The sequence below is a fragment of the Bos mutus genome, chromosome 3 (genome assembly GCF_027580195.1).
Source record: "Bos mutus isolate GX-2022 chromosome 3, NWIPB_WYAK_1.1, whole genome shotgun sequence".
In the NCBI taxonomy this organism is placed as follows: Eukaryota; Metazoa; Chordata; class Mammalia; order Artiodactyla; family Bovidae; genus Bos; species Bos mutus.
Genome location: NC_091619.1, coordinates 116,683,555 through 116,700,551, shown reverse-complemented (window position 1 = coordinate 116,700,551; position 16,997 = coordinate 116,683,555). Strand labels below are relative to the sequence as shown.

The window sequence follows — 16,997 nt, the reverse complement described above, 5'->3', positions numbered from 1 at the left end:
CGTGCGCTCTCACACCGGCCCTCCTTTCACCCGCTGACCGCCCTCCTAGCCTCCGGTGGTTTGTGAGCTGCGGAGACACTTTCAAGATGACTCTGGGTTGCCCTGCAGCCCTGGGGAGTCGGGAGGGTGGGGTGCGCCCTGGACGCGGGTGAGGCGCGGTAGTAACTACCGGGCCCGGGGCGGCTTCAGCTCCCCACACTGCGCCACCTCAAAACCCGCGGCGGGCGGGCCTCCCTTTAAGATTCAGGCGGCGAGAGGACCGTCCCTCAGAATCCAGGCGGCGGTCGAGCCTCCCCTGGGAACCTGGGCGACGGGAGGACAACCCCTCAGAACTCACCCCTCAGAACTCGGGCTGCGGGCAGGCCCTAAGACGCCGGGACGAGGCGGACGCCAAGGGAGACCCCTAGCGGACCAGCCCGCGGCTGCGCGCTGTGCGCCTGCATTCGCCGCCGGAACATTCCCGTCAGGCGCGGCGCGGACACCCCAGCCGTGACGTCACGGCGGCGCGCCGGCAGCGGGAGAGGACCCTGTCGCGACCGCGTCCCCTCGGGTCCTTGAGTCGGTGCAGACAGCGGAGCCATGGCCTTGAGGCTGCTGAGACTTGTCCCACCGCGCGTGGTGAGCCGGCGGCGGGCGGGAGCTGCAGGGGGCGGAGGGGGGGAACCTGTTTTGTCCTCCTGGCGCCGCCCCTTCCTCGCCTCCCCGGGCTTCCCAGGTCCCTTCCTGGCGGTGGATCCCACTGTCCTCTGAAGTGTCTGGTCGTGCATTGCGAGGGCAGAGCTTGCAAGAGCCGCCAGCTTCTTCAGGCCATTTTCTCTCAGCTCCAAGTAGAACGTGGGGCTCGGAGGTGAATGGGCTGCCTGGCCGCCCGGCAGGGGAAAGCCAGGTTACAGCGGTTGCGGGGTGGGCGAGTGAACAGGTGTGTTGAGCCGGAGCCGGGGGCGTGCGCGCTCATTCACTCGTTAACTCCTGAGGCGGCGCTGTCAATGGCCGGTAAGGGGTGAGTGACGGAGAGCAGAAATGGCAGAAGGCGTTCAGGTCCGATCTGGAAGCATTAGGAGACCTTCTGGAATGACACTGTTCGCAGAGCCAGCAAGACAAGCAAAATGAGTTGTGTCAGGAAAACCAGTTTATGACAGTGACTGCATCTTAGCTTCTGTGGCTCCTAGTGACTGGAGGAACGTTGGTGGCAAATTGTAGAGACTTGACCTCTGTGCTTAGGATTTTGATGAGCAAAGGTTATTGAACAGAACAGTGCAGTGGTCTTATTAAAAAGTCATATAAATGTCTTTAGGAGATAATTCAGGCTGCAAAAGAGAAGAAAAAGAGAGAGATAGTTGTGTTTAACACCCAGTATACTTCCCTGCATTAGTGGAAGTTAGAGCCCCAGGATAGAGCGGGTACTATTCTGCTGCGGGGTGCTCACTAGATGGACCCATCTGTGACTGTGTCCATCCTGAACATCACTCCCTGCAGGGAATATAGATGGACTTCAGTAGGTCCAGAGGAAAATGAATAGGATGCAAAGAGTATGCAGCTTGTTATTAGGTTGGTGCAAAAGTAATTTCATTTCACATTGTTGAAATACATTCTTAAATGTGGTTATGTTATACATCATTTTAATGCACATTTCTCACTTTATGTTTCTTTGCTAATAACATTACTTCTTGTGTATTTTACATTTATTTTAGACTAGGGAAATGATGTTAGACAAAAAGAAAATTTGAGTGATTTTTTTTTTTTTTTTTTGAGTTCAAAATGGGTCATAAAGCAGTGGTGACAAATTGCAACATCAACGCATTTGGCCCAGGAACTGCTGATGAACGTACAGTGCAATGATGGTTCAAGAAGTTGCAAAGGAGACAAGAGCCTGGAAGACGAGCTCAGTGGCTAGCCATCGGAAGTTCAGTTCAGTCACTCAGTCGTGTCCAACTCTTTGTGACCCTTTGAATCACAGCACGCCAGGCCTCCGTGTCCATCACCAACTCCCAGAGTTCACTCAGACTCCTGTCCATCGAGTCAGTGATGCCATCCAGCCATCTTATCCTCTGTCGTCCCCTTCTCCTCCTTCCCCCAATCCCTCCCAGCATCAGGGTCTTTTCCAGTGAGTCAACTCTTCGCATCAGGTGGCCAAAATATTGGAGTTTCAGCTTCAGCATCAGTCCTTCCAATGAACACCCAGGACCGATCTCCTTTAGGATGGACTGGTTGGATGTCCTTGCAGTCCAAGGGGCTCTCGAGTCTTCTCCAACACCACAGTTCAAAAGCATCAATTCTTCAGTGCTCAGCTTTCTTCACAGTCCAACTCTGACATCCATACATGACCACTGGTAAAACCATAGCCTTGACTAGATGGACCTTTGTTGGCAAAGTAATATCTCTGCTTTTCAATATGCTATCTAGGTTAGTCATAACTTTCCTTCTAAGGAGTAAGCGTCTTTTAATTTCATGGCTGCAATTGACAGTGACCAGTTGAGAGGATCATCAAAGCTGATCCTCTCACAACTACACGAGAAGTTGCTGAAGAACTCAGCATCGACCATTCTGTGGTTGTTTGACATTTGAAGCCAATTGGAAATGGGAAAAAGGTCAGAAAGTGGGTGCCTCATGAGCTGACTGAAAATCAAAAAAAAATCGTCATTTTGAAGTGTCATCTTTTATTCTGTGCAATAACAATGAACCATTTCCCTATCTGATTGTGACGTGTGACAAAAAGTGTATTTTATATAACAATCTGCAATGACCAGCTCAGTGGTTGTACTGAGAAGAAACTCCAAAGCACTTCCCAAATTTGGCCAAGCTTTCACCAAAAAAACATCATGATCGCTGTTTGGTGGTCTGCTGCTCGTCTGATCCACTACGGATTTCTGAATCCTGGCAAAACCGTCTCATCTGAGAAGTATGCTCAGCAAATGGATGAGATGCACAGTAGACTGCAGCACCTGCAGCCGGCACTGGGGAGCAGAGCGGGCTCAGTTCTTCACAACAACGCCTGGCTGCACGTCACACAACCAACACTTTAGAAGTTGAACGAATTGGTCTACAAAGTTTTGCCTCGTCCACCATATACACCTGACGTCTCGCCAACCAACTACCACTTCTTCAAGCACCTTGATGAGTTTTTGCAGGGAAAACACTTCCCCAACCAGCAAGAGGCAGAAAATGCTTTCCAAGAGTTCATTGAATCCCAAAGCATGGATTTTTTAACCTATAGGAATAAACAAACTTATATATTGTTGGCAGAAACATGTTGATTGTAATGGTTCCTATTTTGATTAACAAAGATGTGTTTGAGCCTAGTTAGAATCATTTAAAAAAATTCACTGTCCAAAACCGCACTTACTTTTTCATCAACCTAATAATTGAGGAATAATTGAAGAAATTGGAAATGTGTTATGAAAGATCACTATTCCATGTGATTCCACAGAGCAGAAAAATGAGACTGAGGATAGGAAATTACAGAAAGACTATCATAAATGTAAAAAAGCACTTTGGAAAGATTTTGGAGTCAGAGTGACTGATAGCTTTCTACGACGTTGCTGTGCACCCGCTCTGGGCCACAGCTTGTGGTGTCTTCAGGTTGGGGACATGGAGAAGGAACAGTTTGCACATGGCTCAGAGGTAGTCTGGAGGAGTGAGTGAGTGAAAGTGTCTCAGTTGTATCCGACTCTTTGCGACCCCATGGACTATACAGTCCATGGCATTCTCCAGGCCAGAATACTGGAGTGGAGAGCCTTTCCCTTCTCCAGGGGCAAGAGTGGTTGATTTCCAGGATGCAAGGTACCAATGTGATTAACCCCCTCACTCGTCTCCTCTGCTGCTCTTTCCCCATCCAGTCCCCTTGGCACCAGCTACTCTGGCCTTGCTGACCCTTGCAGTGCTCTAGCCTCAGGCCGTTGGCGCTCACTGTTCCTCTGCCCAGATGTCCATGTGGCTAGTTCCCTCACTGCCTTCCAGTCTTTGTTCAGACATCAATCTCTAAGGGTTCTGTGACCATCCGTTTTAATTTACATCCCATCCCATGCACTGTGCTCCCTCTGCAGCACTCACTCTGTAATTTCTTTTTGCTTTGTTATCCTGTGGGATCTTTTTGAGTCACTGCCGTATCCCCATATCCTGTCTAGGAAAAGGACAGGATGGTACGGGAATCAAGAAACAGTTGCTGAATGAATCAATGATTGACCTACTGGCACACGGCTGCTGCTTAGTGAATTAGGTTCTTGGTTGTTGGGATTTGAGACCTTGGGAACACGGAGACTGCCCTGCCGTTTACTAAACTGGTCTCCTGTCGATGGGCCTTTGGGTGGTTTGTCTTTTCAGGCGTTACCTCTGGAGCATTGTGATACCTATCGTTCTGCCCGTTGGCTTCCTGTGGTCGCAAGGGTTTCTTAGGTTCTCCTGTGTCTGAGGACTGCAGCAGTCTGGGGCAGTACTGGGCAGGTAGTTTCTCCCTCGATGGGACTCGTCTGATATTTTCTCATGACTAGACTGGGGTTGTGTGTTCTGGGAGGAAGAGCACAGAGGTCAAGTGCCGTCCTCCTCACGTACTGTGCAAGGTACACCATGAATGTGACTTGTCACTGTCGACCTTAGTCCCCTGACTGGGGCAGTGGCAGCGTCTCTGCTGTGAAGTTGCTCTTTCTCCCCGCTTTCCGTCGAGTCCTCTTTGGAGGGAAGTCACTGCGTGCAGCCCATACCCAGGGAGTGGGGATTATTCTCTGTCCCCAGGGCAGAGTATCCTCATGAATTATCTGGAATTCTGTCGTGTGGGAGGCTTGTCTCTCTTCCACACTTCTATATTTATACCAGTATGGACTGTGTATATTTGTTTTGTATTTCGGGCTAAAACTCAGTGCAGCTGTACTGTGTTGCTCAGGCTGTTCCAGCTGTGGCCATTGGGCACTCGTTCAGGTGGCTCCTATATCCCTGCAGCCTGCCCCTCCTGGTGTGTGTGTGAACACTTCCTTACTACCTGGCCTGGCAAGAGGTAGCCATAGAATCAGCCATTTCTCCCGGGAGCCCTTGCTCCTTTGAGTGGAGAACAGCATTAGAAACCAAGATCTAGGTGCTCGGCATAATTGATCCTGGGGTGTTGTTGCTCTAGGCCCTCTTGGCAGACAGAGCAGGGGAGTCCGTTGTACGCACCTCTGAATACCTGTGTCCTTGAGTGTTTCCCTGTGTGACCCCCTGTGTCTGTAGTGAACTGGACATGAGTTCACACCAATGTCTCTAGCTCTAGCCCAGTACTGCACAGGGCATTCCAGCTCCTCCCTGTGCTGATCTGTGGGGTTTTTTGGTTGGGATGGGGGACAGTGGCGAGGCTTGGTGTTTGAGTTTCAGTGTGGAGAATAGATCTGCATGCTGGAGACAGGAGAAGCAGGCTTTTGCGTTACAGACAAGGGATGTGAGATGGCTGCAGTCAGTGTGCCGAGGGGAGGGAGGGGCCGCTGGCCAGAGAGACTTAAGGGTTGGGGTCAGTGGGGTTGTGTGTGTGGTGATGGAGCTGGAGGAAGGAGGAGCGGGTCACAGGTGACTCTTGCCTTTGTTCTGCTTGGTGGGTGGTGGAGGGGAGCTTGTGAGGGGAGCAGATGGGGGTCTGGTCATGCTGAATTTCAGTTTTAGGTCTGTTAGCTTTCAAGTACTTTGAGGACATCGGGAGCTGTTTAAAAACATGAGATAACCTGTTCCACAGACTGAGGCCTGAACCAAAGAAATGTTCTCTGTCCCCTTCCTCCCACCTCCCCTCCATCCTACCTTTCTTTCATTCATCCACACACACACACACACCACACCACACATACACACACACACACACACACACCCCCACACCACACACACACACACACACACCACACCACACACACACACACACACACACATACACACACACACACACACACAGCACACAGACACACACACACACACACACACACACACACACACACACACACACACACACACACACACACACACACACACACACACACACATACACACATACAATTTTTAATGAACAAGGTAGATGTGTCCTGTTCCAGGCCCTGAGGATTTAGCAGTAGTCAAAACAGTATCCTGCCTTTATGAACTTATGCTGGGGGTGGGACTAGGAGATGGTAATTAAACAAATAGGTTATAAAGATGTTGATGTTGGTTCTTTTGTCACCGAGGGTCTTCTTGGCATTTATATCTAAAAGTTGCTAATGCCTGCAATAACCACGATGCTCCTATGGTGGTGATGTTTGGTGTGTGTTTTTCAGGGAGGAATTCATACAAGTGTCCAGTTCAAGCTGCAGTATGGCCCGTTGGCGTACATACTTGGTGAAAAAGCAACCAAAAAGATGACAGAAAAGAGCAAACTGATAACTGTAGATGGCAATATATGTTCTGGAAAAAGCAAGCTTGCGAAAGAAATAGCAGAGAAACTAGGTATGAACTTGTTATTATGCAGAATAACAGCGTCTTCTCAGGTAAACAGTTCCTTGTCTGGGTGTGATTTTATTTTGAGTAGATAGAATTTGGCCTAAGGTAGGTATTTTACGTTTTTGAAACACTCATTGAAAAAGCTGTTTTTAGTCTTCCAGATAAGGGAAACTCTTTGAAGCCCAAGCCGGTTGTGAGTTTGGACTGGGGTTTTATGTTGGTGGTGTAAGCTGAGCACATTAACACGAGCAGTCTCACTTGTGCAGCAGCCCCTGGAGCAGGGCCGATGGTCCCCTCACTCACGCACACGTGCCCTCATAGGAAGTGGTGGCACGCAGCTCCCTGGTGCAGAGGCAGGTGTCTCCACGGTTCTGACTCTGGGCCGGTGTTGTCCGAGCCCCTTCTCTGGTATTTGACAGGCCAGTGCCCACATGCAGGCAGCGGACGCCCGCACGTAGGGGCAGCTCTCCCTCTCGGGAGCAGCTCACACAAGGCTGCGGGGGACCTGCTGTCATCAGCCCTGGGCTTCATGCCGCCCCTGCACATGTGTCTCCAGGGTCTCACGCGCTCCCTTCTGCACACCAGGAACGCAGGCATCAGGGTACCTTTCCCCGGTCTCAGCTGACCGGCCGCAGGGATGGTGCTCAGCTGGGTCCCCGCTGCTCCCTGTGGGCTGTGACGTTTCCACGTCACGTTTCGTCTGGGGGCTTGTCTCCTCAGGCCTGAAGCACTTTCCCGAGGCGGGATCCACTATGTGGACAGCACCACAGGGGACGGGAAGCCCCTGCCTGTGCAGTTCAGTGGCAACTGCAGTTTGGAGAAGTTTTACGACGACCCGAAAAGCAACGATGGCAACAGCTACCGCCTGCAGGCCTGGCTGTACGCCAGCCGCCTGCTGCAGTACGCGGATGCCCTGGAGCACCTGCTGAGCACAGGTGCGTGTCCCTGCGCGGCGGACGGCTGCTGGGCGTAGGCTGCGCTCGGGCCCCTTCCGGAATTCGGTCCTAGATTGCCTCTCTGTAGAGCTGCTTTTAAGGGGTATTTGACAAGGCAAGTTCTGGCTTTCCAATTAGATCATACTTGAGATCCACGATGGTGTGGTGGGGGCTGACCCCAGGGTCTCACTGAGCGGTTGGGATGGGGGCAGGATGGGGGTGGGGGCGGGGAGTCTACAGTTCAAAAACCAGTGCCTTTTCTCTGTTAGCTGATGTTTCTGTTGGATCTGCGAAAGAGCAAAACAGAACATTCTATTTCTGAAGTGGATGAGTATTCTAGTTTTAGAAAATGATTTTCTGCTTAGAAGTGCATATATGATATGTGTTCTTTTGAAAATATTTGGTATGGAAATGGAGTTGTAAATAATTTTTTTCCATTTCTAAAGTGAACAGACTGGTTTTCACTGCTGCAGTTATTCTCTGATTCTGATTTTTGTTTCCATGTTTTTAAACAGGACAGGGTGTGGTGTTGGAGCGCTCCATCTACAGTGACTTTGTCTTCCTGGAGGCGATGTACCGACAAGGCTTCATCCGGAAGCAATGTGAGTCGGCGGCAGGCTGGCCTTGTGGGCACGGGGGTGGCTTTGTAAAGGTCCTGCTAGACCCACCCTGCAGCTGGTACACGTTCTGTGAGCGTCTGTTGTTAATAAGTAGATGAATGATGCCGTTCCTCAGGGAAAGCCAGTCCCTGCCCGCCCCGTCCCTCCTAAAGTCATCTCTCCCCGTGAGAGCGCGCTGGAGAGCCCCAGCAGACGGTCGCCCTGAGCGGCCTGTCCTGAAGCCTCCTGCCTGCAGCCACCGCGGCCCCTTCCTGGCCCTGGGAAGGCCGCCTTCCCTCAGGGAAAGCCAGTCCCTGCCCGCCCTGTCCCTCCTAAAGTCATCTCTCCCCATGAGAGCGCACTGGAGAGCCCCAGCAGACGGTCTCCCTGAGCGGCCTGTCCTGGAGCCTCCTGCCTGCAGCCACCACGGCCCTTCCTGGCCCTGGGAAGGCCACCTTCGCGCCCACATGCTGTTCTGGTGCTTTCAGTGCCAGTAGCACCGGGTGGGCGGTGCTGAAGGTCTGACAAGTGGCCAGTAGACAAGGGAAAAGGCTCCTGGCTGCAGTTAGCCTGGCCACAAGGAGCGAGGGAGCCTGGGGAACGGCTGACCGCGTGGAGATGGGGTCTCAGGGGCAGCGCCCCTGAGCAGGGAGCCCTGGTTAGGCCACGGTGCTGCCCTCAAGGGAGTGGCATGCGCTGCGGGCGCTGGCAAGGCTCAGAGGGGGGCCGGGGGCTGGGGGTAGGCACGCACAGGGGAGCCCCTCGGGTTTAGGCAAGGGAGATGTGTGGTTCCGTTTGAGATCGTTTGTCTGAAGGATGTGTTCAGGGAAGGGAGGTTAAGAAGGAGACCCTCGGTAGGAAGTTGGGGTTGGACGGGGCATCACAAGAGGAAGACCCGCAACAGGCAGTGGAGCACCTGCGGGGCCAGCTGGGCCTGAGGCACCCAGGATGCGCACTTGGCGAGCCTGTAGGGGAATAGAGTGGACCCACCTGCCAGTGGGGCTAACCACCGGGCCGATGGCGCTACCCATTGTACCTTGTATGCAGCCAAGGCATGTGCAGATCTGGGCTGCAGAGAACTCTTGAAGTGAAGTGAAAGTGTTACTAGGCTGGGTTTAAATCCCAGTGTCTAACTTTGGATTCTTGTTATTTAGTCACTCAGTCACGTCTGACACTTTGAGACCCCCATGGACTGTAACCCACCAGGCTTCTCTGTCCATGGAATTCTCCAGCAAGAATCCTGGATTGGGTTGCCATTTCTCCTCTGGGGATCTTCCCAACCCAGGGATCAAACCGGCATGTCCTCCATTGGCCGGCAGGTTCTTGACCACTGAGCCACCAGGAAAGCCCCTGACTGTGGGGTAGTCAGCTGGTCTCTGTGGCCTGATCCTTGTGGTCTGTGGTGATGGGGGGAGCCCTGCTGTGGGGGGGCGGCTGCGGGCGCTGTGAGCCAGCACGATGTGCATGTAGCCGGCAGTCACGGTCATGACTCATGCGGCTGCTGGTTGACACGCAGCTCTGAGAGCTGCCGGCCCCTTTGTCCCTCAATCTGAGAGGGACATGTGCCTGAAGGCTGTCTGGACCACTGGCTGACAGGAGGCGTTTCTCTCCCCCCAGGTGTGGACCACTACAACCAGGTGAAGAAGGTCACCATCTGTGAGTACCTGCCCCCCCACGTGGTCGTCTACGTGGACGTGCCGGTCCCCGAGGTCCAGAGCCGGATCCAGAAGAAGGGAAACGTAACTCAGCCTTCCTGTCCTAGACCCGCCTCCCTGGGTGTCGGCATTCACGGTGGTGGTGTTTACTCGTGGTGGGGACTGACTCACTGAAGGGCCCATGGGACCTGGGCATGCACGCGCCGTCCCCCAGGTGCTGGCATGGGGGGCTGCGGGCGGCGCTGCTGCCCTCTGCTTATCCCCTGCTCCCCGGGACCTGGGTGTGCACGTGCCGTCCCCCAGGTCCCAGTGTGGTGGGCTGCGGGCGGCCCTGCTGCCCCCTGCTTGCCCCTGCTCCCCGGGGCCCCCTGGCCCTGGTGTGCCATGCCCTCACCCCCTGTACCTGTGTCGTCTGCACACGTGGCGCCCTGAGGGCGGGCGTGCCCCCTGACGCGGCCTCCCTTTCTGCTCTTGATGGCCGTGCTCTGTCGCTTCCTGCAGGTTGAGTCGTCTCTAACACCCTTTGAGTTTACCTCTCACACCTAACGGGTTTGGGCCCCTTGTCCTCTTTCTCCTGCTCAGTGACTCTGTGACCCCAGAGAGGGATCTCCACACACGTCCATTCACTGCCTTAGTGGTGCTGAGGCAGTTGGTCTTGGAAGCCCTGCGATTTGAAATTGGTCCTACCGGCGAGGTGCATGGTGGCCAGGCCCGTCGTCGCCCTTACAGCTAGTCCTTGTTGGAAAGATCAGTCCTGCTGAGGGTGTTTTTTCATGGGAGGAAACACTGTCTTTTTGACACTGATGTCAGTGTGGACTTGCCTGTGTATCTGTTGTCCCAGGGTCCGTCCTGGGCACTGGGGCTCACATGGGTGCTCAGCGAGTGCCTCTCAGGGCTGGTCCTCTCCAGGGCAGCAGAGATGCTCAGGCGCTCTCGATGCGGCTTAAGGAGCCTGTGGTCACTCTCTTGCTCCCCCGATCAGTTTGCGCGTGCTCAGGGTACCTGTGTCTCTGCTGGTGGCCTGGCTGCACCTTGGAGCCTTTACTCCCGAGTGTGCTGTGTGCTTTGTGCTTTGGAGAACATTCCATCTGGTGGCCAAAGATGGGAACTACAAGTCAGAGTATTTAATTATTGCTCTAGGGAACGCTTTTGCTTATTAAAGTGACATTTATTGAGAAATAGGAAGTTATATATTAATATTTACAGTTCTCTAGATAACTCTTGTTATCTGGGTAGCAATATTTAAGAGACAGTTTCAAGGAACACATTAGATCTATTAACATTGTTGTTTTTCCAGTACTTGATGAATACCGTCACCAGTTAAAACTACCACTGTGTCTAAGAAAAGGAGACATTTTATCAAAGAAACATTATGTCATTTTTAGACATGTATTCCTATGGCGGATACTAATAGTAAACAGGGAAATAGAACATGCAGACGCCACGAAGAAACTTGAACATGGGGAAAGATAACCTAGCCCTTAGCACTGCTAAACTAAGGTTCTCAGTGTGGAGAGTTGCGCTCACGATTGGAAGTTTACATTTCTGTGCTTGGCAAGCTTCATGTGAAAGGGAAGTGAGCTTGAGGAGGTGGGCGGGGTGGGGAGACAGCTGGTGACAGCGGGGTGTGAGGATGGGGGAGAGGCGGGCCCTCCCCTGCTGCGGCCTGCCACCTCTCATTCCCGGAACAGGAGGCGCCGCGGCCGCGCGCAGTCCACATCTTAGAGTCTGGGAAGAGAAGGCCGCAGCCCAGGCCTCCCTGGGCGGACTCCCGTGCTCTGGGCGGCAGGAGGGGACTGTTGGAACTGGCACTGCAGCTCTTTCCTGTCACCCCCGTCCCTGCAGCACCCCACACGGCTGTCCTGGGAGCACCGTGTTGGTCGCTTGTCTCACACTTTACATAAGCACAGACGTTTCCCACGTTTGCTTTCTGCTTTTGTTTAGCCACACGAGATGAAGATCACCTCCGCCTACCTTCAGGACATCGAGAATGCCTATAAGGGGACCTTCCTGCCTGAGATGAGGTGAGCCGGGGTGCGGTGGGTTTATGTGCCAGATGGAGCTCTGCACACATGGCCCCCAGCCCCGGGAGCGCTTCTAGTTCATTTCACTCCATCTCGTCTGGGGAGCCTTAATCTGACGTTTATAAGCAAGAATGACAGCAGACATTTCAGTTTGGTTTGGTCGGCTGGGAGTTGGTTTGTTTTATTAATTTAGCCAGTATTTATTTTGTCGTATCTTTAGGCTATTCTGATAGTAGAAGTGAGATGAAGCTATGTTCGGTGACAGGTTTTAACGTTAGAGAACTCATGTTTTCACTCTCGGTGGCAGCTGAGTGGCCCTTTTACCTAGAAAGGGTGTCTGGAGGGACTCGGTGGTTGTGACTGGGAAGGCTCAGCGGCGCCTGTCGGCCCTTCTGAAAGCTGTTGCTCTAGGGGCCTTTGGGTTCGGCGGAAACACCACTGGCCCTTGGCAGCTTTGCTTCTCCCTCCCTCTGACGGCACGGGGCACCCGCGCTCTGGCCAGTCGTCCTGTGGCCCTCGTGTGTCAGGCACACGGCAGTCATTTCCTGCCGTCACTCACGTCCAGCTACAGTTAGGATGTTTCCGTAACGCTGTTAAGGTTTCTAGCAGAATTTCTCAGACTTTTAGAAAGCGTCAGCCTTTTTTGATGCCTGAAAATGTCTTGCTCTCGTTGTTTAAAATTTCAAAGTAACCGCAACTGTGAACAGAGTGTTGTCCAGCAGTTTTGGAAGAAAGGTCTTGAATTAGAATGCAGTTTTTTAGCCGTAAACCAGTGCTTCCTTGTGGTCAGCTTTTCTCTCATGGGTAGTAGAAGCAGACTGCTGCTCTATTTTCAAGGCCAGAAGCGCAGAAAGAAAGTCCTGTGAATCTTGCCGGGGCGGGCATGGAGAGGTGTCAGGGAGAGGTGGCCGGCCCTAGACTCTCAGTTCCAAAGATTCCTTGTGGTGATCTTCTAGCTGCAAAGTCACTGCTGAGCAAAGGCTCCCCAGCCAGTCCCAAATAGGACATTGAGCTGTGCTGTCAGGAAAGGAAGTCTTAGATTCGGCTTACAGATGAAATAAGGGTTTTCTTGCACCTGGCATTTAATTTTCAAGAACTCACCCAGAGCCTCCTGTTGGTGAAGTGTCCAGCAGGGGTTCTGAGTGTCCATTGCTTCGTCCAGCGCTCCTGCATGCTCTGTACGCGAGCTGAGTGGGGAGTTAGCTCATACCCCTACACGGGCCTGGGCTCCTGAGGGGCTGCTTTGCGTCCTGCTGGAGGTCAGACAGCCCCCTCCTAGGAGGTGAACCCAGCCCCGCACTTGCTCTCTGGTGGCTGGTGAATCCCCTGTGGAGCCAAGAAAGTTCACATCCTCGCCCAGCAGGGCAGATGGTCAGACGCTGGGCTCCCCAAAATTATAGCAGCTCAAGTAACGTGTCCCTCCGCCACCCCATCTGCCCCACCCTCCCGAGCCGCCCCCGGCTGCCGTCCGTGCGGCCCGTGCGGCCCTGGGGCCCTGTGCTTCCTGCGATGCATGCTGCCGCCGGTGGAGGTTTGCGTGCCCGCGGAGCTGACCCGTGTCCCTGCCCCGTAAGCACCAGCCTCCTGCCTGTGCGGTGGGGGCGGTCCAGTCAGGTGAGGGTCAGAAAACAGGCCTGCTGCTACTACCATCCAGCCTTGGGCACAGCCCTGCCTCAGGTTTGCCCTTCTTGGCCAGCCATTCCCTGAGAGCCAGTTCAGAGAATGCGGGCGTTTCTGTTTAGAGTGGGCGCCTGGCGTCAGGTATTCGTCTGTGCAGTGACGTCCACTGGGAAGACTTACAGGAAAGCATCTCGTTTCCTCTTACAGTGAGAAATGTGAGGTTCTACAGTACAGTGCATGGGAAGCTCAGGATGCAGAAAAGGTAAGAAAACGGCTGAACATTTTATAATTTTTCTTAAATTTAACTCCTGTGTAGGGGTTTTGCAAATCAAGTGATGAGTTCGGCTCCTCCTGATGTTAGAAGCATCTGTGTTTCGTGATCTGATACAAGTGCCTCGCCCCTCCCATCACATTTCTCTGAGCATGACGTGTTGATTTTCCTTTAAGGTATTCACTTTCTAGGATCTTAAAATTATGAAAGGGTGGAGATGCAAGGAATTTTGGGTTATGGTAAAATTGAACATTGGATTAGTTAATAGGTAAGATTAATTGAGACCGTTGACCCTTGAACGACAGGGGTTTCAACCGCGAGGGTCCGCTCTTACGTGGATTTTCTCAGTAGTAAACCCCACACTGCTGCACAGCGTGCGGTCCTCAGTAGGAAACACGGCAACGCCTCACAGCATCAAGGCTGTGGAGGAACCACTGTCCACGCACAAGGAGGCCCACCTCCAGGTCAGGCTTGGGTTTCGACTCTGGATCGTGTTGTTTGGGGTCGACCACATAAAGATACCAGCTTTCCCCAAAGTAGTGGGTGCAGGTCACCCTCTGCCATTTTCAGGAGAGCTTGAGTAATCAAAACATTTGGATAGGCAGCTGGTGGGAAGGTGGCGTATGACACAGGGAGCCCAGCCTGTCTCTGTGACGACCTGGAGGGTGGGATGCGGGAGCGGGAAGGGAGGAGGGAGAGGCTTGGGAGGGCTTTACACGGTTACAGATGAGTCTCCGTGTTGCACTTCAGAAACCAGCAGGGCATCGTAAGACAGTATCCTCCAGCTTAAAAACAGTTTTTGGAAAAGAATAACATTTTCCTTCCCAAGTGTAAAAACATATTACAGATTTACGGTAATGAAGGCACTGCGCTATTAATAAAGGAGATAATAGGCGGTTTAACAGAGCAGAGTCCAGAAACAGGTGCACTGTGCCCACGGTTGGAAAAGTCAGCGCTTTAAACGGTGATAACAGTAGAGGAGACTGGGTTATCTCTTACATGGTGTTGAGGCGAATCAGCATCATCTGGTTAAAAAAAATCCCTCATTTTATATTAAGTATCAATTGAAAAGTGAAATCACTCAGGCATGTCTGTCTCTTTATGACCCCATGGACTATACACATTTTCCAGGCCAGAATACTGGAATGGGAAGCCTTTCCCTTTGCCAGGGGATCTTCCCAACCCAGAATTGAAGTGGGATCTCCTGCATTGCAGGCAGATTCTTTATCAGCTGAGGTACCAGGGAAGCCAATAACTTATTTTAAAAAGTTTAAAAATTCTAAAAGAAAGTACAGGCTTTTGGTCTGGAGTTGAGGAGTAGATGGTGACGGCAGACAGCTTAGCAGAGGCAGCTGCTTTAAGGACAGCAGAGCCTCGGCGCCTCCCCCGCGTGGGGAGAGAGCCGGCCTTTCTCCACAGCAGGGGCGTGGGGGCCCACGGTCCAGGCAGGCTCTGGCCCAGCTCTGGGGGTTCTCTTAGGCTTGCTTCTTTCTGCCTGGAAACGAGGCTGCACTTCGTTTCCTTCCAGGCTGCTCTGTCTGTGATGTCCGTTTCCTTGTGTTCAGGTTATTTCTGTCCCTCTGGCAGAGGCTTTACATGGCATGGGTCTGGGCAGAAGAGTCGTGCGTGTTCCCCGAGACTGTTATCACTGGAGTTCATAACTGAATGTGCTCACATTCTTGGAACCTTAAGAAGTCCCTGAGTTTGGCGTGTTTTGGGGAGAATGTGTTTGAAAAGGCCGGCCCACTGGGAGGTCCGGCTGTCCAGACTGCAGGCTGAGGAGTGTGGGCTCTTGGAGCTCTAGGAATTGTGTGCATCCTCTTGTCCTGTTGCTGCTTTAGTGGATGAGCTTGCCTCCTGGAGTCAAGTTGTGGGAGGAAATGAGTCTGGAGGAGGCCTGGCTCCCCTCTGCGCCCCAGCCCCTGCCCTCTCCAGTCTGCCCACGCCCAGGCCTGCCCCGTCCTCCCAGCCTGTGGGGAATTGCCACTCCACCGGGGCTCAGCCGGCCCGGCGCCCGCATGGGGCTCACCTCTCCCCCCCCACTTCACTGAAGGCTGACCATCAGACCTTTCTTTCTGACCCTCAGGGCGTGATCCTTCCTGCCGGGGTCTGTGGTTTGTCGTGCGCTGAATGTTCTCTGTTAAGTCCTCTGTTAAATCCCTGCACGCAGGTGGTCGAGGATATTGAGTACCTGAAGTACGACAAAGGCCCGTGGCTGGATCAGAACGACCGCAAGTTGCACAAACTGAGGATGCTGTGAGTTCTGGCGGGGCGGGGTGGGGAGAGGAGGGGAGGGGCCTGGGTGGGGCAGGCCTGGGGGCCAGGACCTGGGCTCTCAGAGCTCTCCGCAGGTGGCTCCTGTCTTCAGAGTGAGGTGAGAGACAGGTCATCAGTCCAGAGTGGCTGCGAGGGCGGGAGGCCGTGTTGGAGGCTTGAGGGAGGAGCGGGTCCGGGTCCGGGGTGCTGCCCAGGGGTGGGGAGAAGACTGTCGCGGGGAGGCCGAGCTCTGGAGGGGCTGTGAGTGGGCAAGGGCAGGAGGCCGGGCGCGAGTGTGCGATGAGGAGTTTAACGGGGAGGAGCGCTGTGGGCTCAAGCCGGGGAGGTCAGAGCCATGAAACCCAAGTCCAGGCTGGACCCGCATTGTGGGAGGTGTCAGAGTTTAATGCGGCTTCTTCCTATCTTTCTTAAAGTGTTTGTGTGTTCCTGTATTTCTAAATAAAAATTGTCCTGCATATGTCTTTGTACGGTAACTTTTAATAAGAGTGTGTCCCTATTTTGTTAAATATTTAAAATCAGTTTTTTAATGGCTACTCATGCCTCATAAATCTTCTGAAAGAAGCAAGTCAGCGGTGGGGGACCATGGCCTGGGGGCCCATCCAGGCCTCAGCTGCCAATAATGGTCCTCACATTTTTAAAGGATTATAAGAAAAACAAGGTACATATATGAAGCCATACATAGGCCCTTTACAGAAAAAGTTGATCTCTGAAATATAGGCACAGTCCTTTTCATTTCTTTAATATCAGTCTTTGGGGTTATTTTCACTTCTTCATATTTATAATAACAGTAATGAGCATATTGTACTTATTTTTATTCCATTTCAGGTTACTTTTCTAAAGTATGAAACTGGAGTTATGGGTCAGATTATGTGAACGCATTTTATGGCTACTGTGTGTTTTGAAATTGTTCTCCAGAAAATGTGTGCCAGCTTGCACACTTGAACCTGTATTGTGGAAGTCCTTATTTTCTCTGTTTCCTTATTTTCAGTTTCCATGACATCTATTCCAGTTTTTGTTGTTATTTTTTTTTAATCTGCTTTTTTTAGACTTCAATTGCTCTTCTTTCTCCAGTTTCCTAAGGTAGAAGCTTAGGTGATTGGTTTTAGATCTTTCTTCCTTTCCAATATATGCATTTGGTGCTATAAATATTGCTCTAGTTTAATTCTGTTGTGGTCTGAGAACACAGTTCGTGTGAT

The 16,997-nt window shown here is 52.4% G+C and overlaps 1 protein-coding gene across 1 annotated transcript in view; it reads left to right on the top strand.

Annotated features, from left to right (window-relative positions):
* The first annotated feature begins 461 nt into the window (after positions 1-461).
* The window catches only part of NDUFA10 (NADH:ubiquinone oxidoreductase subunit A10), a 37,223-nt gene continuing 20,687 nt past the window's right edge, over positions 462-16,997 (top strand). Inside the window, 9 exon segments of the mRNA XM_005892248.3 lie at positions 462-618; positions 6,258-6,426; positions 7,141-7,158; positions 7,161-7,355; positions 7,871-7,957; positions 9,572-9,693; positions 11,554-11,633; positions 13,461-13,515; positions 15,695-15,780. Coding sequence (XP_005892310.2) covers positions 580-618; positions 6,258-6,426; positions 7,141-7,158; positions 7,161-7,355; positions 7,871-7,957; positions 9,572-9,693; positions 11,554-11,633; positions 13,461-13,515; positions 15,695-15,780 — 851 coding nt within the window. The 5' untranslated portion in view covers positions 462-579.